The 23703-nt window shown below is 47.1% G+C and overlaps 2 protein-coding genes and 1 pseudogene across 2 annotated transcripts in view; 1 reads left to right on the forward strand and 2 right to left on the reverse strand.

Moving 5' to 3' along the window:
* Nucleotides 1-1773, reverse strand: part of RETREG3 (reticulophagy regulator family member 3) — a 22266-nt gene extending 20493 nt beyond the window's left edge. Inside the window, exon 1 of the mRNA XM_025917632.2 lies at nt 1416-1773. Within this exon, the coding sequence (XP_025773417.1) occupies nt 1416-1654 (239 nt within the window). The 5' untranslated portion in view covers nt 1655-1773. The remainder of the gene's footprint in view (nt 1-1415) is intronic.
* Nucleotides 1774-1938: 165 nt separating this feature from the next.
* Nucleotides 1939-7079, forward strand: TUBG1 (tubulin gamma 1). The gene is made up of 11 exons (XM_086687362.1): nt 1939-2098; nt 2397-2509; nt 2730-2897; nt 4117-4185; nt 4462-4541; nt 4988-5114; nt 5353-5439; nt 5546-5695; nt 6083-6235; nt 6327-6488; nt 6678-7079. Exons 1-11 carry the CDS (start codon nt 2050-2052, stop codon nt 6873-6875), a joined length of 1356 nt encoding a protein of 451 aa, XP_086543488.1. The 5' UTR covers nt 1939-2049; the 3' UTR covers nt 6876-7079.
* Nucleotides 7080-10195: 3116 nt separating this feature from the next.
* On the reverse strand, nt 10196-17184 carry LOC112853993 (small ribosomal subunit protein eS12 pseudogene; annotated as a pseudogene).
* Between the last annotated feature and the right edge of the window lie 6519 nt (nt 17185-23703).

Consider the following 23703-nt stretch of genomic DNA (forward strand, 5'->3'; position numbering starts at 1 on the left):
GTGATGGGGGAGGTGGGGGAAAGCAAGAAAACGTCATTTTGGGAAATGCTCCTGATTGAGGTGCTACACTTAAAGGTTTCTGCCAAAGAAAGAAAAGGAAGGAAGTAGGTACCTGGGGATCAAAGAAGCACAACCAAAAATAAATGAAGAATGCTGTAGGAAAATTTTATCATCAAGTTTGCTAGAGACTCCGGAAGCAACTAATGCCAGAGACTGCTCTGACACCTCAAACCTGAGTCCCCTTCAGACTGTGAGAGGCTTAACTTAATAGCTGAACCTTGTGTCTATCAATGAATTTGACATTATTTTGCTCCAGTTCACTGAAAATCTTTCAGACAAAGGATAATAAATGTTTTGGTTCTAAAACCAAGAATTTCAGGAAAACGTACTTTTAGCAAAAACACATTTTCTTTGGAAACACATACTTCGTTTCATTTCAGGTTCATCCAGAATAGGTTTATTTCATTCAGCTGTAGAAGCCCCCCTATACTTCAGTTCCCTTGGAATTTGGTGAATAATCCTTTCCTACTTATGAACAATTCCAAACTATGCTTAGCAGACCGTATGAAGACCTATGTCCTCTTTAGGGGATGACAACTGAAAAGCAGCAGTTTCATTTTCGCACAGCACGGCACACAGACTCTTAAAGCATATTTATAGTTTCCCTTTGGCAGCTCAGGAAAACTCACACACGCTATTAGGCATCCTCAATCTCCTTGCCTATAAACCGTGCCTAAAGAAAGATGTCTAATTCCTTGGAACAGGGAGGAGATGCAATCGTTAAGTGGCTTTGAGACGGGTGAAATTTACCACTATTTCATAACTGTTCTTCAAAAGCTTATAATTTTCTTTCAAGTTGCAGCTCTGGAGGCTCTCATTGACGCTCAGACTTCATAAACTCCCTTGAGCAGGGAAAGGATAACTAACGTGCTAATTCAGATCACTCAAGCTTGTTTTCTTATCACACCTTTGGATACTTTTGCAAGACCTCACGCCTCATGCCTCTACCCCAATATAACAACTACTAAAATCAAAGCTCTGAGAATGGTCTTCAAACCACATTTGAGCGGACAAGAGACGGGAAGTGATGGCCTTAAGTGACACAGCTTTCCCTAGCCAAAATGAGGCGTCCTCGCTCGCTTCGAGCGGCTCAAGATGTTACCAGAAGCTCCTGCCAGATGTGCGGGGCAAGGGTGCGGGAGCAAGTAAAGCAGGGAAGATAACTGGAAAGCCCTGGGGAGAACTGCGATGCCAAAGCCTGCAGGAGGAATGGACTGGAAGGAGGTGAGGCAAAATTAGGCAGGTACTGGAAGGAGCCAAGGCAGCGAAGAAAACAGGAGAGGCGAGAGGTAGAGCCCTAGAGAAACCTGACGAATTCGCGCCTGGAAGGGTTTCCGAGGGTCCAGTTCTCTCACCAGAAAGCCGCGTTCAGCCCCAGGCACCACAGGGCGCTCCTGGCTGGCCGCTCCCACACCAGGGCTGCCTGCACCCGGCTCAGCAGAGGCTCGTAAGGCCCCAGCACCTCCACCAGGGCCCGCTGCGCCGCCTCAACCTGCTGGTCTCGCTCCCAGGAGCCTGACATAGTGCGGCGACCCCTCAAAGTAGGCCCCGAAGCTGGGCCTGGGGCCGCGGCCACCCCCTCTGCCTCCGCCATCTCCCCCCCGGGAGCCACAACATCCGGGGCCGCGGCCCGTCGGTCACAATAAACACCGACTGCGCAGATGCGCGATTCCGCGGGGGAGGCCTCGTCCCTCCATAGTGCGCCTGCGCACAAGCTCTACCTCACGTCCTCCCAAAGAGAACGCTGCGTCAAAGTACGTCCCCCGCGCCGCGCCGCGGCGCAGAGCCCGACCAGGAGCTGCACACGCGCAGTCTGCTTCACTGAAGCCACATGAATGAGGCCCTGCCATCGCCAGAACTCAGTTCTCATTGGAGCGGAGAAAGTTCGAGGGCGGAGCGGGTTGTTTGGCGCCTGCGTCGTGCAGCTAGCGGCTGGCTAGCCGCGGCTTGGCTGGCGGGAGCGGCTGCAACACCGGTGCTGGAGCGACGATGCCGAGGGAAATCATCACCCTACAGTTGGGCCAGTGCGGCAATCAGAGTGAGCGAACCTCCGGCCCCTCCACTAGTCAGGTTCCTTAGATTCTATGGGATCTCACTGCGGGATCCTGGACTCCATCCGCCCTTCCCACAATCGTAGTTTTCCAAAGGCGGGACATGCCTGACCCAGTGTCCAGTTGCCCAACCTTGAGGGGCCCTCCCCTCCCAGTCGCTGGCGTACAGCCCTTTCCTCTGACATGGGAGACTCGCGAGCGCTCAGTCCCCCCAGTTTCTGGTTGGAATCTGCCCAGACCCAGACGTCCTCTTTCTCGCCCGTCCGCCCCTCCCCCCCTTACCAGTTGGGTTCGAGTTCTGGAAACAACTGTGCGCTGAGCATGGTATCAGCCCCGAGGGCATCGTGGAGGAGTTCGCCACCGAGGGCACTGACCGCAAGGACGTCTTTTTCTACCAGGTGCTCCCAGCGACTTTGCCAGCCCCCCACCCCACCCCGCGCCCCCACAGTGGCCCCGGGGGGCCTGAGGGAAGGGCAGTGGCTTGGTACCAGGAAACCCTCTGGGCAAAGGAGTCAGGGCGGCTGGCTTGAGGAGGGAGGACAGGCAGGAGCCAGAGTTGGGAGGATGGAGGACTGGGCCTTAGCTGACTGGACCACCCTGCTGGTCTCCCCTTGACAGGCAGACGATGAGCACTACATCCCCAGGGCCGTGCTGCTGGACCTGGAGCCCCGGGTGATCCACTCCATCCTCAACTCCCCCTATGCCAAGCTCTACAACCCAGAGAACATCTACCTGTCAGAGCATGGAGGAGGGGCTGGCAACAACTGGGCCAGTGGATTCTCACAGGTCATTTGCTATTCCCTGGCAGAACCCACAACTCCCTTCCTGTGTGAGGGCAGGCGGTATGACTTGCCAGAGAGAGAAGAAACCAGATCAAGGATGTAGGAGTAGTAGAGCGAGAGAGAGATGGCTGAGGGGAGTTCTTTTTTCTAAGTCAATATGGTTAAGACTGCACTTGGCTAGTGCTGTGTGCCAGGTCATACTAAGTGCTTTACATGTAACTTACTTAACCCTCCCAACAACCCTAAAGATAGGTATTATAGGTTCACAGTCTCTTACCTCCTTTTTCAGATTCTAAAAAACTCTGAAGGGGCGCCTGGGTGGCGCAGTCGGTTAAGCGTCCGACTTCAGCCAGGTCACGATCTCGCGGTCCGGGAGTTCGAGCCCCGCGTCAGGCTCTGGGCTGATGGCTCAGAGCCTGGAGCCTGTTTCCGACTCTGTGTCTCCCTCTCTCTCTGCCCCTCCCCTGTTCATGCTCTGTCTCTCTCTGTCCCAAAAATAAATAAACGTTGAAAAAAAAAATTAAAAAAAAAACAACAACTCTGAAACCAAAACATGATTTATAACTTGTTTAGTAGCAAAACCAAATCTCAGGGCACCTGGCTGGCTCAGTCAGTAGAGCATGTGACTCTTGATCTTGGGGTTGTGAGTTCAAGCCCTACTTTGGGTGTAGAGATTACTTAAAAATAAAATCTTAAAAAAAAAAAAATCTCAGTGAAGACAGGCTATTTTATAGTTTTTATCTAACTTGTCATTACTTATACATTTCATTGCAGAAATATTAATACATTTGATTAGCACACACCAGATACCCACTGGCATTTTACTTAACATACATCATACGTACCATATTACCTTTCTAGAATTGGAAATATTTGAATTCTGAAACATAGCTGGCCCCAAGAATTTTGAATAAGGGACTGAGGAGTTATATCACCTTCATAATTCAGATGAGGAAACTGAGTAACCTGCCTAAAGTAACCTGCCCAGAGTCACTTGGTTAAATAAAACTAGACCTAATACATGAATCCAAGCAGTGTGGATGTTGAGTATCTGCTCATACCCACTGTACTATATTGCCTCTCAGTGCAAATAACAAGCAGGGCCACTGTGCTCCAAAAAAGGACTTTTATGTTCTATAAGGAGAATTCAAGGTGGCTATTCTGAGGTCAGAGTCCTTGTCCCATGGTCCTGTCCCACTCTGATACTCCCCATGTCTGTACAGGGAGAGAAGATCCACGAAGACATTTTTGATATCATAGATCGAGAGGCAGATGGCAGTGACAGTCTAGAGGTAAGTGTCTTAGGAATGCTGGTGGGAGCTGTCAGAGGGAAGGCTTCACAACACCTTTTAGAAGCCACCTGTTAAGTACAAGACCTACCCATGTACCCTTTGCACTGGACAGAAGTCACTGGGCTTTGCTGGACACAAGGCAGAGTCTCCTGAGCTGTATGTGTGGGGTAAGGAAAGTGGAGGAGAGGGCTTGGGAAAATAGGAGTCCAAGAAATTGTAGGATGGGTCCAGTCTGAAATCCAGTACCTAGACACTGACTGCACCTTCCCCCTGTAGGGCTTCGTGCTGTGTCACTCCATTGCTGGGGGGACAGGCTCTGGCCTGGGCTCCTACCTCTTAGAACGACTGAATGACAGGTAAGTATGTGTTTTAAGGGGCAGGAAGGACTTGGTTTCCCAAGTAACTGGGAGGCCCTCCAGATACACCTTCCTATTTGCTGGAGCAATGAAAAGGCCCTTCTGTTAACTCCTGTAGTGAGAAAGAGAAGATAAAATAACCAAGAACCTGATCACACTCTGAGTGGTTGGATCCAGAGCCTAGAATCTAAGCCCTAGATGAAGAGATGAAGAAGGTTCAGGGGTTATGACTGGTTTAGTTAGAACCCTAGGTCCTAAGATTGTCTCTGCCGTTCCTTCCCCCTTTGGGGTTGCAGACTTCCAAAAGTCAAGTCTTCTTTCTCTGCTGATCCTGTGTCCCACCCCAATTTCACCATTTAGATTTCACTGCTTTCTGACTATTGTGAGCCCCATGTTTACTAAGCCTCCAGTCTCTTGCCCTGACCTTCTCCTCTCAACCCCACCAGGTACCCCAAGAAGCTGGTGCAGACATACTCAGTGTTTCCCAACCAGGACGAGATGAGCGATGTGGTGGTCCAGCCCTACAACTCCCTGCTCACGCTCAAGAGGCTGACCCAGAACGCAGACTGTGTGGTGCGTCCTGGATTCTGCCATTCTCCAGTGCCAACCCCCTTGTCTATTTCATCATTTTCCTACATTTAAAAAGTCTATTTTGAGCCCTTCTGTGCCTCAGTCTTGTGCCACTGCCTTTTGGATGGGTCTTTCTGGCCATGAAGCACCAAGGAAATTAAGCTTCAGAGCCCAGATTCAGGCAGAGCTCCTGTCCTTTCTGTCTGTTCCCATAAATCTGTCACCCTCTTCTGTCCCCCAGGTGGTACTGGACAACACAGCCCTGAACCGGATCGCCACAGACCGCCTGCACATCCAGAACCCATCCTTCTCCCAGATCAACCAGCTGGTGAGCCCCTGCTCCCCGACTGGAAACCCTCCTTACTGGAGTGCCATCTGGGGAAGGGAGGCCCCGCCCCAGGCCAAGGCCCATGACCCGGCACCCCCGTCCCCAGGTGTCCACCATCATGTCAGCCAGCACCACCACCCTGCGCTACCCTGGCTACATGAACAACGACCTCATCGGCCTCATCGCCTCGCTCATCCCCACTCCTCGACTCCACTTCCTCATGACCGGCTACACCCCGCTCACCACGGACCAGTCGGTAGGAGCAGCCCCAGCAGGCCCTGCCCTAGCCTTTCTGTCCCCCTGCTGCGCCCTCCAGGAGCCGCTCTTTGTAGCCCCAGAGGCTCTGTGCTCAGGGACAGGCACAGACCGTCCAGCTCCGTGCTGACTTGTTCTCCTCTTCCCTACACCCCTGGCTCCCTGTAGGGCCCGGGCTATGTGGGGTCTGCTGATGCTCCCGCACAGGGGCATGACCTTGCTGAGCTGAGGAGGGCTAAGATTCCTGGTCCTGCAGCCAAGGCTCAGTGTACACCTGAATCTCAAGATGCCTCCCAGAGAGACCATCCTAGCCTGAGTCTGATGGGGGTCAGCCATTGGACCGTGCCCTGAGTGCTGGCCTGGTCCCCGTGGCCCGCTCTCCCCTCAGGTGGCCAGCGTGAGGAAGACCACGGTCCTGGATGTCATGAGGCGGCTGCTGCAGCCCAAGAACGTGATGGTGTCCACGGGCCGGGATCGCCAGACCAACCATTGCTACATCGCCATCCTCAACATCATCCAGGGGGAGGTGGACCCCACCCAGGTAGGTGAGGCCCCTTCGTGCCACCCCCGGAACCCACAGGGGTAGAGGAGAGGCTACCACCACCACTGTTGTGTCCACCCCTCCCCGCTAGGTCCACAAGAGTCTGCAGAGGATCCGGGAGCGGAAGTTGGCCAACTTCATCCCCTGGGGCCCTGCCAGCATCCAGGTGGCCCTGTCAAGGAAGTCTCCCTACCTGCCTTCGGCCCACCGGGTCAGTGGGCTCATGATGGCCAACCACACCAGCATCTCCTCGGTGAGGCTTAACGGTTTGCACCTGTCTTCCCATACGCACTTTCCTGGTTGGGCCTCACCTCTCCACATCCTTGCTGCCCCTGCTTCCAGGTCTCTTAATGTGCAGATTGCCCAGCACTGGTTCCCTGTCTCTCTGGGCCATATTGTTACTTTATGTTCTTTGTGACCCCTGGTTTCTGCACACACCAAGCTCTTCGAGCGGACCTGTCGCCAGTATGACAAGCTGCGGAAGCGGGAGGCCTTCCTGGAGCAGTTCCGCAAGGAGGACATCTTCAAGGAGAACTTTGATGAGCTGGACACGTCCAGGGAGGTTGTGCAGCAGCTCATCGACGAGTATCATGCGGCCACGCGGCCAGACTACATCTCCTGGGGCGCCCAGGAGCAGTGAGTCCCCCAGGACCAGGACCTTGTCTGCCTTACTGGTTGGCCCAGGCCCCGCCTGACTGACCACCCCCTCAGAGCACAGATCAGGGACCTCACACATCTCTTCCTCATAAATACACATGCACGTACTCTGTATTGGCCTGGGGACACGTTTCTGTCTCCTCTGATGAGACTATTTATGTTTAATAAAGCACTGGACATAAATGAAGTTACTGGTTTTCTGAAGGCCTGTAGATGTGGGGAAGGGGGTAGTGCCTGTTCTTTCCCCTATTTCCAGCCTCTTCAACTCTGAGCAAATGCCTCCCCTAGCTTTTCCTTCTCCTTCCTCATTTTGGAGAACATAGGTGGTGTCTACCCATGTGAGACATGCCTTCCCAGGGTAAGAAGGCCAACAGATATTACCTTACTCTTACTGACATTCCGGGTCCCAGGTCCCTCCCACCCTTCCCTGTATAGGTGACCAATCTGCCAGTTTCATGTTCCCACATCAGAGTGTCCTGCTAATCATCATAGCAAGCAGGCCTGCAGTCACCACCCCCACCGCCAGGCCTGGGCAAGCAGTAGAGTTGATCCAAGTGCCTTTAATCTTGTAAGCAGGGTATGCCAGAGAGCCAGTCCAAGAAAGCCACTGGGCAGGCAGCTGGAGTCTAGGACAATCAACTCCTGAGACCAAACCCAAAGCCTAGACTATAAGCAGGGCCCGAAGTGGGCCCATAACTAAGGCTCCACAATTCTGTTTACAGGTGGTCTACAGAGCCCTCCCACTTCTTGTGGAAAACTGCAGGGAAGTAGTAAATATATAGTGATCTAAATGTTCAGAATCAAAAGGGCAAAGCAGGTTGTCCCTAGATCATGGTGGATTGTCAGGGCCCCTCTTAGGCCTTTATGCACCCTAAGGGTGAGGTTTGGGGAATAATAGCAAACATGCACGTGGACACTCTGCTAGGTACTCCACATTATTCAATCCTCATGACAACTCTATGAAGTGACAGATGTTATTAATACAAGGAAACTAAGACTAACCATGGTTAATGTACCAAGTCACCCACCTGGTAAATGACAGAGTTGGAGTCCAATCCTGGTTTGACTGGCATCAGTATCCCTGACCATTGCACGTCCTGCCTTTTATGATATCTTTTGGGTTAGTGTAGAATCCCATCTCTGAGGTCTTTTGGAGCCATTGGATGAGTGCATGGTTGTCAGAGAATGTGAGGACTTTGAACACCTGTGCAGACAGGGCAGGTGCAGTCTCTCTGGGTTGGTGGGACTGTCAGCCTCAAGTTGCTTCAGGTATACCTGTTAAGTGTCCCCATAACCCATGTCAGGGTAGCTGGGGACCTGTGCCTGCCTTCTCATTACTGTCACCACCAGCATGCTTGGCCAAAGCCAGAGGGCCAGCCCAGTGGATCAGAAGGATTCGGGCTGGCAGAGCTCAGCATACAGGTGAAGGACCAGCCCAAGAAGGTGACTGTGAGTCCCTACAGAGGCTGAAGATTACCCAGAATCAGTATTCTTAATTTGGGCAAATTAAGATCTTTTTCTTCTTGTTCATTGTTGGCCTGAGGACACACTTTTCCTTCCATGAACCTATTTATCTTTAATAAAGCTTTGACGTATGAACAGTGAGCAACATTTAGGCCTAACCCTTATGAACAAAAGTGACGGATGGGCAGGGAATGGGCAGTCAGAGGCTAGGCTCTGGGCTGCCTGATAGGTGGCAGGGAGACCATAAGCCTGTCACCACCACAAAGCATGAGCTTGTCACTTGCAGTTGCCAGACCTCTCCTGAGTCAGCCTGGTCAGTGTCAACCAGCTGCCTGTCGTCTGAGCAGAGAGGGGGTGACTTCAGGGAAAACCGGCGTGCACCTGGTGCCTTCTCGGCTCCACCTCTGGCCCCTGCACCACTGGGCACCCTGCCTTGCTCCTTTCTCCCTTTACAACCCCTGCCCCAGATGAGAAATCTTTCATCACCTGGGGTATCTGTATGAGTGACTCATGCTGAGTAGGGGTCATGCGTGCTGGCAAAGGTAAAAGGCTGCTATATGTGAATCGTTGGCTAGACCCCTCCAGGCCACAAGCCCAGGGCCTGCCTTCCTTTGCCAGACCCAGTTAAAGGGCGTGAGCCCCAGGGGGAGGAAGCACCAGCTAGCCCAGAGTAGAGTTTTCTATCACCAACCCAGAGGGGTAAATACCCTGTGCAGGGGGTCCTCCCTGGAAAGAAGAGCTGGATCTGCAAAGTTGCCTCCTTCTGACGGCTGAGTGCCAGGCACTAGGAGCACAGACACACCTCAATGCCAGCTTCAAAGCCAGGCCCCTCCCCCAAGGCTATTTCCGGATCACCCATCACCCCACACCAACGCAGCCCCTCCCGGTTCTTGGCCAGTGGCAAACCCCAAAGTATGTCAACTAGAGGGCAGCGAAGAGGCCAGGTGGAAAGGGAGGAAAGCCTCTGGGAATCAGGGCAGCAGGTGGTGCTGGTGGTGAAAAATCCCTGTGGTCTGAGAGACTGCAAACCACAGAAGTAACTGTCCTGATGAGACACAAGCTGCAGTAAAGCTGGAGAGAGAATGAAGGCTCATGCACAGAACAGGAACCTCTTTTTGACTAAACAAAATTAGAGAAAATCAGCCATTTCAAGGTAATATTCCCAGAATTCCCATGTGATGTGACTCAGGGACAGATATATCTAATATCAGGAAGCACTTTATAATAAAAGTAGAGTGGGGTAAACAAATCTGGGACTTAGGACTGTCACTTTGGAAAAGCGTACCGGGATGAGGTGAAGAGGTTATGAGCACAAGAGTGGGTTGGGAGCTCACAGTAAGCACAGATGCCCCACAGGGTGGGTGAGTCAGTCCAGTAAGTCTCATCTGTGGTCGCCACTAGTCACACGCATGCTCCATCTCCCTAGAAAGGGGCTGTCTGCGGTGGAGACTCAACTAAAATCCAACACCAGTACACCTTCCAGTAACGCTCACCTCCACCACTTGCTCACTTTCCATTCCCTCTTGGGTACCTTAAGCAGGTAAGGGGCTGCCCTAGGAAAGTAACAGGAACATTTTACATTGATGTTCTGATTTACTAATCCATCATTTGTAAGTTTTAGTGAAATTCCCTAGGATCTGATCACTGCAACATGAATTGGTAAAATTGAGTTTCTTGCAAAGCTATAGGCTCTGTCACTCAGGGTCTAACACCCCCATAAGACCCAGCTGGAAATACTCTCCTCAGATCTCCAGCATTGCTATAGTAGTGACCGTGGCCATCGACTCTAGAAGCAGGCGATTCATCTCTCTATCTCTCAAATCCATTATGAATTTTTTTTTTTTTGAGGAACAAGAACCAAGTTTTTTATTTGTTCATTTCTTGCATTTGAAGTATTCCCTGATAACATCCTTGGCCTGAGACTCTGCCATAGTCCTTAACCACCGCACAGCTGCAACCAACCGCTTTAGGGGTTTTTCTCTCTCTGTCAACTTTACAGAAGCCTACCCATTCCCCTAGTTTCTTGTTGTCACCAACCTTAATTAGGTTGATTTAGTGTTCAGCACAGAGCGCCTCCACCAGCCTCCTACATATAGGCTCATCACAGTTGGATGCAACAAAGACGGGCTTGGTGCTTGTCTAAGGCTTTGGCAGCTTCGTGAATTCCATGTGCTAGGCCATCAATTCCACGTGCTAGGCCGTCGTGGATGAGGGCGGTCTTTGACACCTCTTGTAAACCAGTATGAATGGCCGTTACACCTCCAGCAGCAATTCTTCCTCTGTCACAGGGGTGGGGGACCCGGGGGGTTACAGGTGGAGACGAACCTTGACTGCACCCGAGCCTCCGCCTACGCGACACTCAGTGGTGCAGGGAAAGAGGTGTTACGAATTAATAGGGTGACCAACTCATCCTGGTTTTAGCACTGAAAGTTCTGAGTCTCAAGACCCCCCTCAAATTTGGTTTTAACTAAAACTCCCACGTTCCCTCAGTCCTGAGAAAACTGGGATGGTGGGTCACCCTAAATTAAAGAACTCCACAGAGAATGATCGGAAAATCTTGAAGCAGTATATATGAATGATCAGGGCTGAGTTAAGGTCCAGTAGACACTTGCTAATTAATTAAGCAAGCAATTATTAAAAATAGAGACCAAGTTGCTCATAAACCTTCATAGTGAATGCCTAAGGGGATTTCCAATTTTATTGGGGGTAGGGAATATAGTCTATAATATAATTAATTTATATGAAATATATATCATATGTTAATAATATAATTTATGCATGTGATCATATATTGTATTATTCTGATTTTTTTTTAATTAAGTACGCTCCACGCCCAACATGGGGCTTGAACTCACCACCCTGAGATTATGAGTCTCATGTAGTCTCATGCTCTACCGACTGAGCCGGCCAGGTGCCCCTGTTATTCTGTTTTTTAAATTAAATGTCTGGGGGAACCTGAGTGACTAAGTTGGTTAAGCTTTTCCTTTTTTTTTTTTTAACATTTTATTTATTTGAGAGAGAGAGAGTGTGTGTGAGTAGAGGGAGGCAGAGAGAGAGAGAGAGAGAGAGAGAGAACCTCAAGCAGGCTCCACACCCAGCACAGAGTCCATTGCTGGGCTTGATCCAACGACCCTGGGATCATGACCTGAGCCAAAATCAATAGTCACCTGCTCAATCAACTGAGCCACCTAGGCGCCCCAAGTGTCTTACTCTTGATTTTGGCTCAGGTCATGATCTCATGGTTCATGGGATAGAGCCCAGCATCAGACTCTGTGATGACAGCGTGGAGCCTGCTTGGGACTCTCTCTCCCTCTCTTTCTGCCCCTCCCTTGCTCTCTCTCTCAAAATAAATAAATAAATAATAAATTAATTAATTAAATGTCTCAAAATAGAAGTTGTCCAATTTTAAGTGCTACATGTAAAATATAATACAAAATAATATTGAAATCATTATTGAGCGTTTAATATACACCAAGAATTGTTCTAGGCACATTATATACATGAGCTCATTTAATTTTGACAACAACTCTATAGATAGGTACTATCTTATCCCGATTTTTACAAACAAGGAAACTGAAGCTCAGGGTCATGCAGCTGGGAAGTGGTCCTTCCCTCCCTGGAAAGAGAAAACTTGGGAAGAGATGCATTAACTGCCAGATATATGGTAGGCTGTCAGCCGCAGGAGGGAAGGGGCTCTTTTGTGACATTCTGGAAGCAGGACAGGGGGCCAGTGGAGGGAACTACAAAGGGGAAGGTTGCAGATCCACAGAAGGAAAAACATCCACAGGATTGCTGCTGTCCTCAGGTAGAATGAGCAGTCACATGGACCATGAATCCCCCTCCACTGAATTCAGTCAAGCAAATTCTACATGATGACTCTCGCCTGGAATGGACGGATCCTAGGAGATGGATGAAGTGACCTTTTTTTTCTTTAATTTTTTTTAATCTTTATTTTTGAGAGACAGAGCACGAGCCGGGGAGGAACACAGAGAGAGGGAGACACAGAATCTGAAGCAGGTTCCAGGCTCTGAGCTGTCAGCACAGAGCCCGACGCGGGGCTTGAACTCACAAACCGCGAGATCATGACCTGAGCTGAAGTCGGACTCTTAACCCACTGAGCCACCCAGATGCCCCTGAGGTGACCTTTAATATGCCTTCTGGTCTTAAGGATTTAGGCATTTCTTGGAAACCAATATCCTTTATAATAAAGCATATTCATTCTTAAAACAAATTTATCAAGGTCTGCTGTGTGCCTGAACCTTTTCCAGGAACTGGGGGTTACCTAGGTGTAGAAGTTAAGATTGTGAATCTCAGAAAATTCACAGCCTAAGACATCTATGCAGCAAAGTGGCAGCTGAAGTGGTAAGCACACATCAGTGGGATCACAACAGTGTGCTGTGCTCAGTAAATATTTATTGAGTGTTTGCAAGAATGAAAGGCTATGGGAGGCCAGGGTGGGAGTCACACAGAGGAGCGATCATTTGACAGGGTCTTGAGTTCTGAGGGAAGCTTTCCAAGTGGAGACATAAGAGAAGGTAGGGGGACTAACATGTGCTGAGACCCAGGCTAGCAGGGAAGCATGAGATGGACTTGACCTCTCTTCTGCAGCTCAACCATCCCCTTCCTGTCGACTGGGGAAGGGAAGCTCACACCAGGCAAATGAGGCCACCAGGACCCACCTGGGGCTCATGGAAGGCCAAAGACAGAGAAAAGGGGTTATGACCCAACCCAGGTATGAAGAAGGCTTCCCAGAGACAACCTAGCAAGGCCTTGTATGCAGGGAAGCAGTTAATGTGTTGACATTCAGAAGGAAAAGCATGATAGGCAAAGGGAAAAGAACCTGAGAGGGCAGGGAGGCCTAGAAATAGGACAGTGGGTTCTGGAAACTGCAAAGGCCCAGAAGGTGCATTTGGGGGAGCAACAGAGGACAAGGTCAGGTTGATACTCCAAGACCAGACAGGTCACGCAGGGCCTTTTATGCTATGTAGAGTTTGGACTTTATTCTCTGAACAAAGGGGAACCCTGAAGGCCAACTGGGAAGCTATAGCCACCAGCCCTCCCCTTCTGGACTTTTCACCCAAAATGACACTGCACTCTGCCCCCACCCCCTGCTTTCTATTCCCTCCTGTTCTCTAACTCTTTCTGCAAACCAGTATTTGGCAGAATCTGATATCAGAACTCCAGCTCATGTTCTGCTCCCTCCTGAAGGTGGGTTCTTGGACGCTGTTGCCCACACTGATGGCCTGCTCTTTATCATTCTGTTCTCAGGCACCATAGCCTGCCCTGCCCTGTCCTGAGCTGCCCTAGACCGGCTCTGCTCAGCAGACTGCCTCTCTGTCTTCCCTGCCCCAAAGCCCTCACAGATCAGTCCGGACCGTGCATACTTGGGGCCTCCTCGCCAAGCTTAACTGCACCATTCCTCTTTCCGTCTCCAGCCCACCACATGCATAATTTCACGGTATTTTGTTAGCGTTATAATTGTATCTTTCTCATGTAATTTCCCTTTCTGAGCCTCTCAAATACAACCCCCTGTGTTCTATAGAATATTCAGCATTCTGGCAATAATTATGTTCCAACAAATAATAGATTTAAAAATATGTACCCTCTTCTTAACAGTTAACTCTGAAATATATTAAGAGAGGGTTTTTTGTTTTTTTGTTTTTTTGTTTTTTTGGTTCATTTTTGAAAGCAATCAAGACCTGTGGATATGAGGGGCGCCTGGGTGGCTCAGTAGGTTGGGTGTCTGACTTCGGTTCAGGTCATGACCTCAGGTCATGAGTTTGAGCCCTGTGTCAGGCTCTGTGTTGACAGCTTGGAGCCTGGAGCCTGCTTCGGATTCTGTGTCTTCCTCTCTCTCTCTGCCCCTTCCCCACTTGTGCTCTGTCTCTCAAAAATGAATAAACGTTAAAAACATTTTTTAAAAAGACACGTGGAGGGGCGCCTGGGTGGCGCAGTCGGTTAAGCGTCCGACTTCAGCTAGGTCACGATCTCGCGGTCCGTGAGTTCGAGCCCCGCGTCGGGCTCTGGGCTGATGGCTCAGAGCCTGGAGCCTGTTTCCGACTCTGTGTCTCCCTCTCTCTCTGCCCCTCCCCCGTTCATGCTCTGTCTCTCTCTGTCCCAAAAAAAATAAAATAAACATTAAAAAGACACGTGGATATGAAACTTGGACCTTCTCTTTCTAAATGAAAAAAATATATGTTATATATATAATAAAATACATGTAAAAGGGAAATGGAGGGCATGACTCTAGCTAAATGCTGATTTTCTTTTTTTAAATAAGGATAGATTGGCAGGAAAGTGCAAAGAAATGTACAGCAGGTCTCCCCCATGTTAACTTGCATGACTGTAGTACAATATCAAAGTCAGGAAATTGACACTGGTACAATCCACAGAGCACATGCAGGCTTCACCAGCCATATAGAGTTCACTCATTTGTATTTTATTACGTCTACCTTCCGTGACCACCGCTGTAATCAAGATACTTATTTGTACCAACGGTTCAAGACCCTCAACAGTCTCATGCCACACTTTAATATCCACACTCCCCTCCCCTCCCACAGCTTGATTTAAATATGAAAAAGTATTAAATGGAGCACAGAAAAAATGTTACAAGAAAATACACTGAAATGATTACCAGTAGATATTTGGATTGTGAGATAAAGCTTGATATATTTTTTATTTTATTTAAAATTTTTTCAGCTGTTTCTGTTTTTCTTCAGGGAGAATGTATTATTATTAATTTTTTAAAGATTTTTTTTTGTTTAATCTTTATATCCAACGTGGGACTCGAACTCACAACCCTGAGATCAGGAGTCACACAGTCCACCAACTGAACCCACCAGGTGCCCTAAGAATGCATTACTTTTGTGAGAAACTTTCTTGAGAATAATTTATAACATATATCCTAATGTTTACTTATAATAGTGTGATCCAACAAGTTTCAAATTGGAAAAAGATCTGGTGGATTTTAACTTGTCATATTAACTTAAAGTTTACTTTACCAGCAGATTGAAATACTCCCTTCTATTCCAGTGTACAATTTTCTCCATCTCCCATAGAGCAATTTAAGTAAAACACCCACCCATTGTTCGTAATTCTATCTTAGACTGCCTTTAAAACGAAACTTGAACAATGTAAAACGACATTGTTTCCGTTATGTATTACTGCCTAAAATTCACTGTGAAACACAGAGGCATAGAACACTGATTTACTGTTTCTCTACGTTCTGTGAGTTGATTGGGCAATTCTTTTACTGGTCTCCTCTGGCTCACTTGGTCTATTACAGACGGCTGGAACAGCTGGAAAGTCCAAGTTGGCCTCATTCATATGTCTGGCAATTCGTGGTGGGTAGAGAGGCTCAGCTCTCTTCCTCACAACCTCCCAACCTCCAGTGGACAAGACCCACTTCCTTGCATAGCAGTCCAGGATGGTGTTCCAAGAGGGCCAGGCCCAGTGCATAAGCACTGCCCTGCTACACTTGTATCATACATATTGGCCAAGACAAGTCTTAAGATCCAGCCCAGAATCAGTTCTGGAGGGAGCTGTACCAGGGCATGAACACTGGGAGGCAGAATTCATTAGGGCCATTGGTGCAACAATCTACCACAGTTATAAAGGCTGGCCCCTTTATAAGAATTTAAGCATGGATGAAAAAAAAAAAAAGATTGCTTTGGGTTCAAAGGTAAGGTTAAGTAAGCATCATAAGGCAATTTCAAATCTGCATATAACTCTGATTCATTCAAGATAATAGAAACGGCCAATTTCCCTGTAGCTAACTTAAGAACTAGTGCCTCATGAGCGAATTGCATAGTCTTGTTACACAATCAATTAATTTGCTGTTACATCCAGTTACACATCATGGCCTAAACTTCATAAACCTATTTCTCTACGTAGAAAATAAAAGAGATAAGAACTTTTGTTTTCCTAACATACTCCAAACATAATCTTGTTCTTTATTTTAAAAATGATTTATTGTTTAAAAATAAGTATTTGTGAGAAGTCTAATTCCCAAAAGTTATACATTAAACCAGCTTTTGCCTCAGGACTAATTTCTGCCAATATAGGAAATATGAAAATGGGTACATTTAAAAAAATTTTTAATGACTACATGTCTTTTTTTAATATCTTTTTTAAAAATTAAAAAAAATTATTTTTTAGAGAGAGAGAGAGACAGAGCACAAGTGGAGGAGGGGCAGAGAGAGAGGGAGACACAGAATCCAAAGTAGGCTCCAGGCTCTGAGCTGTCAGCACAGAGCCTGATGTGGGGCTTGAACCCACGAACCGCGAGATCATGACCTGAACCAAAGCCGGACGCTTAACTGACTGAGCCACCCAGGTGTCCCTGAATACATTTCTTTGTTTCCTCAAAGCACTTAAGCAAATAAAACTTAAGATCCCACTGGGAATTTGGGGGATCAAATGTTTCAACCGATCTTGAGACTACAGTAGTTCCTCCGACATCTGCCATGATGCTTGTTTCATCACCTTGAAGATGCTCTCTCCACGCCACACCTCTCGTTGGCTCTCTTCACTCCAGTCACTTCGGGCTTCCTCCAGGTCCTTCAACCACTCACACTCTGGCTTTCCAGCTTTCTCCACGTGTCTCCTCCTCTGGGATCTCTCCTCTTCACCCCACTTCCTTCATCTGGCTGGCTCCTTACTTAATCTCTAGGTCACTCAAGCGTCACTTCCAGTGAAGATTTCTGGCTTCTCCATAGATGTTCCACCAGCACCCTGTACTTTCTTTGCCATAAATGTCACCACACTTTATTATTTTATGTTTTCGCTTTTGTTTTTTTCTCCTTGAGGGCAAGGACTGACCTGTTCATGGCTGTATCTCTAGTGTCTGACACATGCTGGGAATTCAAAAACATCCCCCAAAGGAATGTAAATATCAAGCAGAAAGAAAACTACAAAGAGGGCGCTCTGGGTAGCCACATTCACATACTCAAGATTATGTACTTTACCTATAGGTGAGCCTGTCAAGTCTTGACTCATAGTCTACTTACTCTTATTTTATTTTTTTAATTTTACTTATTTACTTTTAAGAGAGAGAGAAGCAGAGAGAGAGGGGGAGAATCTCAAGCAGGCTCCATGCTGTCAGCCCAGAGCCTGATGTGGGGCTCGATCTCACAAACCCAAGATCATGACCTGAGCTGAAATCAATAGTTGGATGCTTAACTGACGGAGTCACCCAGGCATCCCTACTTACTCTTATTTGAAACAAAAGCCTAACCTGTTTAGATGTATGAATTCCTAGACCAACATAAATTTGCAAGGAGAAAGGAGAGGGGTACTAGGGACCTTAAAATAAAAGCAGTTAGGACCAGGGCTATTGCCCTGATAAGGAAAAAAGAGACAGAAAAATGACAAAAAGCCATAAGGAAAGGATCATCTAGCTTAAGGGTGAACATATCTCCAAAGAAGTCTTTGGGCAGCTCAGCCAGATAGCAAAGGCTGGTGTTCATGCCCATGCCTTGAGTCAACGAGAAAAGATTGAATTTCATTCTGTGTATTCCACTTAAGAAAAGAAAGGAGTAAAGAATGCATTTTACAAATATTCCCACCAAAAATAATTTTTAAAGTGTTTTCTTTTCTTTTTAGGATTTTGCTTTTAAGTAATCAATCTCTACACCCAACATGGAGCTCGAACTCACAACCCCGAGATTTAACGTCACATGCTACTGACCAAATCAGCCAAGTGCCCCCAAAATAATTTTTAAATGTTTTAAGTTATGAAACCTAGAGAGATAAGCTGGTTATCTGGGAAACTCACTTATCTACGTGGAAAATCTTTTTTTTTTTTTCCTGATAAAAAGGTAACAATGGTTAAAAATAATAGTAAAAGAATGAGGGGTTACTGCTTTTCCACTGGAAGAGAGTAGTGACCTTCTTCAGAGATACCTGCACTCTGTTCCTGCCCTCCTAGCAATTACCCCACTATATTTCTTTAAATATATTTTTTAATGTTTTTATTTATTTTTGAAGGAGAGAGAGACAGACAGAGCATGAGCGGGGGAGGAACAGAGAGGGAGGGAGACACAGAATTCGAAGCAGGCTCCAGGCTCTAAGCTGTCAGCACAGAGCCTGATGAGGCGTTCAAACCCACAAAGTGTGAGATCATGACCTGAGCTGAAGTCGGACACTCAACCAACTGAGCCACCCAGGCTCCCCCCACCATATTTCTTTAAAAAATTTTTTTCTAATGTTTATTTTTGAGATAGAGAGACAGAGAGACAGAGACAGAGTGCCAGCAGGGGTGAGGCAGAGAGAGAGGGACACACAAAATCTGAGGCAGGCTCCAGGCTCCGAGCTGTTAGCCCAGAGGGCTTGAACTCACACATGGCGAGATCATGACCTGAGCCAAAGTCAGACTCTTAACCGACTGAGGTATCCAGGTACCCCATACCCCACTATATTTCAATTAATGGTTGACTTCCCTGTCTTCCCCACTGGCCTATGCATTTCTTGTAGGCTGGGACAACATCTTTTATCTCTGTATCCCTGATATCTACCACAGGTCCTAGTACATTGTAGGTGTTCAACAAACATTTGTTGGACAAATGAAGAATGATGTCAAGGATGTGGCTTCCCTTCCCTGTCTTTCCTTTAACAAGAAGACATTAAAAGACTTGCCACACAGGGGGCACCCAGCTGGCTCAGTTGGTAGAGCATGTGACTCTGGATCTTGGGATTGTAAATTCGAGCCCCGTGTTGGGTGTAGAGATTACTTAAAAATAAAATCTTTTTTTTTTAATGTTTATTTTAAGAGAGAGAGAGAGAGACAGAGCATGAGTGGGGGAGGGCAGAGAGAGAGGGAGACACAGAATCTGAAGCAGGCTCTAGGGTCCAAGCTGTCAGCACAGAGCCTGATACAGGGCTCTCGAACCCACGAACCGTGAGATCATGACCTGAGCCGAAGTCAAACGCTTAACCGACTGAGCCACCCAGGAGCCCCTTAAAAATAAAATATTTAAAAAATAATAAATAAAAGACTTGCCACACAATCAGATAATAGTGTACCCCAGGATAAATTCATGTGTTCACCACATTGGCCTATAGATCAGGCATATTGCGACTTTAATTCTGGACAGTTTTCAAAGGGAGGGGAAATGGGGGGGAGGGTGGGAAGAGAGGTCATTTCTGCAACTTTAGAAATGAATTTTTTCAATTCCTTTTATGCATGACATAAGAAAAGATATCCTACCGTTCTTACAGGGAGTAGCTATGGTATCAAGGAACCAAATGGGATGATGTTGCTGAATTTCTGATATTTGATCCTTTGGAAATATTCCCAATGGATACATTATACAATATTCCATTAGCACCTGAATGGAAACAAACTAGCGATGACAAGTATTTTACTTCCTACAAGATCAAATAATAGTCACGAATCATGAATTGGATCTGTGGACAGCTGTACCAGAACATAAAATCAGTGGAAGCTATAGGGCAATTTCAAGGCCTGACCTGCAAAGGAAGCTGGGAAGAGGGAGCAGTCAGAACCAGTACAGCTAGAAGGTCATCCACAGGGTACAACAAAGTTGCCAACCGGATGTGTTCCTCTAAAACAACTTTGTGGTAGGGGTGCCTGGGTGGCTCAGTTGGTTAAGCTTCCGACTTTGGCTCAGGTCACGATCTCGAAGTTTGTGAGTTCGAGCCCTGCATAGGGCTCTGTGCTGACAGCTGGGAGCCTGCTTTGGATTCTGTGTCTCCCTCTGTCTCTGCCCCTCCTCTGTGCATGCTCTGTCTGTCTCTTTCTCAAAAATAAATAAACATTAAAATTAAAAAAAATAAAATAAAACAACTTGGCAGTAGCTTGCCTTGCTCCAGGAGCACAGCCACTGTCAGGAGATTGCTGGAAGTTGGTGGTTGGGAGTGAGAGCCTCAGGGGACCACCAAACTACAGCTGGGCCAATAAGGAAACCTGTGGGCCCAAAATCCTCGAATCTTGCCCAAAGATTTGCAAATAATCCATCTTCCTTTCCCAAACCTGCAGTCCTCTCTGAGGATTCCCATTCCCTTTATGGCCATCCTTGTTTAGAATTCCTGAACTCAGAGGGAATTTTGCTTCCCCAAACTTTCCCTTTGCCCACTCAGATTCCAGTTCTGGAAAAGGTACTATTCTGGGTATCCCATCAGCCTGGGCCCCAAGGATGGAAGTCAATCACACAGAGCACCAGCCATAGGGATGCTATGAAAAAAACACCTGGTTCCCTGAGGTTCGTGGAAAGGATGAAGCAGAGAGGAACCTAATAGTGTTTAGGGGCTAATGAAGGCCAGACTACCACCTCTGCTTCTAGGACATAACCATAGGCAATACAGCTTAAGGGGCCAGGGAACAGTCTTAACTGAAGTCTAGTGTGGCCCCTGGAAATCCTTGTGACCCAGCCCTCTTATGGACTATAAACTGAATCAATCCTAAGAACACAATAATACTCTGTCTGCTCTGGTATCTGGTTGTGTTCAGGGATCTCCCCACAGTGACTATTCTATTCCAACCAGCTATGTTCCTTTGGACACATAGTATTCATTTCTCTGTATGCACTGAAGTTGTCCCCTGCTCATTCAGCAAGTTTCTGACCACTACCTCTAACCTGTATGTGTGTGCATGCCTTTGGATAACTAGTATTGTCAGGTGATACAACATCTAATCCACAGGCCCTGAGCCACCGAACGGATTATTACTACACTGTCATACCCCATTCATTTACATCCCTGTCGTGTGAACAACAAGGACCCATGAACACATGCATTCCTTCTGCTGTGCCCTACATCAATGGTTTCTTATCCTTTGCTGATTCATGGATCTCTTTGAGAATCTGCTATGAATCTCCCCAGAATGAAATAGCCATAGGGATTTGAAAACAATTTCAAGAAGTTCTTGACTCATAAAGCCCATCCTTCAGACCCCAAGCCAATGCTAACGATTCCTGATGGCAAGAAATGATGGCATTTCTAAAGAGAGAGGTAGTCAGAAGGGAGGGAGCTTCAGCTTAATTCTTCCCTACTTGTTTCCCATATTCATAAAAGCCTGGAGAGGATTTGGGAACAAAAGTTGGTCAACCTCATCGGTGAGGTACAGCCAGGTGTCCACTTAGCTGAGGCAGCAGGTCTCATAATAACCCACTAAGGCAGCAGCTCCTCTCTGAGACTGACATGGGCCCCTCCCCTTGCCCACACTAACACACTCCCACCTATGAGTCTAATCCAGACCTACACATCTTTCCCCATGGCCATCTAGGCAAGCCAGGTGACTCTGATGCTCACCTTGTCACCTAGGAGTAGTGGATGAAAAGGACTTCTGCTGGGTAAGCTAGGCCATACCTTCTCTACATTTCCTTCCTCTCTCTCTCTCTCTCTCTCTCTCTCTCTCACACACACACACACACCACACACACACACACACACACACACACACACACACACACACGCACGCACAATGCACACTCCAGCCATCACTCAGAAGAAGATCCAGGGTCAGCATCTTGAGGCTTCCCTGTAGCAGATTTCCCAGAGCACACCTTCAGGTTGGACTCTGCCAAATTCAGTGATAACTGCCACCCGGCCGCTGGCCAGACTACATTTTCTGGGTCTCCCTGACCTCCTCAAAGGCCAAGCATTCTCATCTGATATCTCATTTAATACTCCAACCCTTTCTGCCTCGAAAACAGCAACAACAACAACAACAACAACAACAACAACGCCTCGATCTTGGCACAAGACTGAATGTTCATCACACACATGCACACACACACACACACATGCACACACATATGCATGTGCAGGATTGCCACCAGCCATCCCCAACTTCTGCCAAAAATGATTACATATTTCTAACAAAGACTGACCATGAATGTAAACAAGGGTCTGTGGATCCTGGGAATGAGTGGGAAGAGGTCTCTCTGCCCTTCCATAGATTAGGGGATTCTCCCATTCTAGCCTTTCCCAATCATGGCAAAGACAACCAAGGTGGCTTCCTCCTCACCACAAACACAAACCCACCATTCTAACTGGTAGACTATTAGCAAGAGAAGCAAAACTCGAAAGTACCAAAAACACCTCTCAAGATGGACCTCAGAGTCAACTCTTGAAGCTGTCACATGAATTTCCAATCCTGTGAATAACCAGTCACCAGAGTTTTATTCCAAGACGAGTGTAATTCTGGCCTCTCACTATGTGCTTTCAAGTAACGCAATGTAATTAAAATGTTATCATAACCTACCTCTCAGAACGTTACTAACTAGACTTGTGATCTTGGGCAGGTCACTTCCTGTCCCTGGGCCTTGGTTTCATCATTCATTCACTCAGCAAATATTTACTGAGAAGCTAGTAAGTTCCAGGCACTGTGCTAAGTGCTGAAGACAACAAAGATGAGCAAGATACGGTCTGGCCAAAGAATGTCTCACTCTATTGTTTATGTGTTAACGTAAATAACTCCTCATGTTGCTGCATGATTAGGGCGGTAATAAAGGTTGGACAAGGTACAAGAGGAAAACTAGGAGGGGAGCACCTGTGTCTGATGAGGGGCATAGGGGTTTGTACAAATAAGGGAGTTGGACTTCTTAATCAAAGAGTCTGTTATTCTAAGATCGTGATGCATTCCAAAAGGACACAGAAGCCATTTGGATATTCTGCTCCAGGGAAATGTGTGCAATACCAGCCTTCCACTAGTGCAGATAAGGAGTTTACCATTGGCAGTTTACCACTTGGCATGAATACCTCTTTCAGAGTGAATAGAAGCCAGATTCTCTTTATCAGACGTTTGCACTATCTAATTCTAATGATCACCTAGGAGTGTAAATGACACTTGGTAAAATTAAATCCCTTCCAATTCAAAGGTCAGAAGAGACATTAGGTACACTTGTGCCATATATACGCTTAACCAGCTGATGAATAATATACAAACACGTCACTTAGGAGGGGAATAACCAAACCCAGACATATATAAAATGAATCCCTCATATGGTTTTCTCTCAAACAAAACCAGAAATAAAACCCATTAGCCCGTTATTGCCGGAAACTCAGTAGTCCCCCTGAGATGGTATGAGCAAAAGTCTGATAATTGTGGCTTATAATTAATTCATGCACCAGCTAATATTATTTAAGTCCTCAAATACTGAAGGGAACAGAGTTATCAATTCCTAAAAGGTCAAGATCAATAATATCCATCCTTCTAGTTTATTTTTTTCCTGCCTACCTATATTTTCTATATTTACTACAATAAGTATGTTTTGATATTGTAATGCTTAAACCTGGTAGACCTGTTATTTTACATAGAATAAAGTGTGTCCTCTCCCATTAAAGTATTTATTAGTTTTTTTTTTTTTTTTTTTTTTTTGTCTTCC

The sequence above is a fragment of the Puma concolor genome, chromosome E1 (assembly GCF_028749965.1).
Source record: "Puma concolor isolate L17-30 chromosome E1, mPumCon1.1.hap2, whole genome shotgun sequence".
Lineage (NCBI taxonomy): Eukaryota > Metazoa > Chordata > Mammalia > Carnivora > Felidae > Puma > Puma concolor.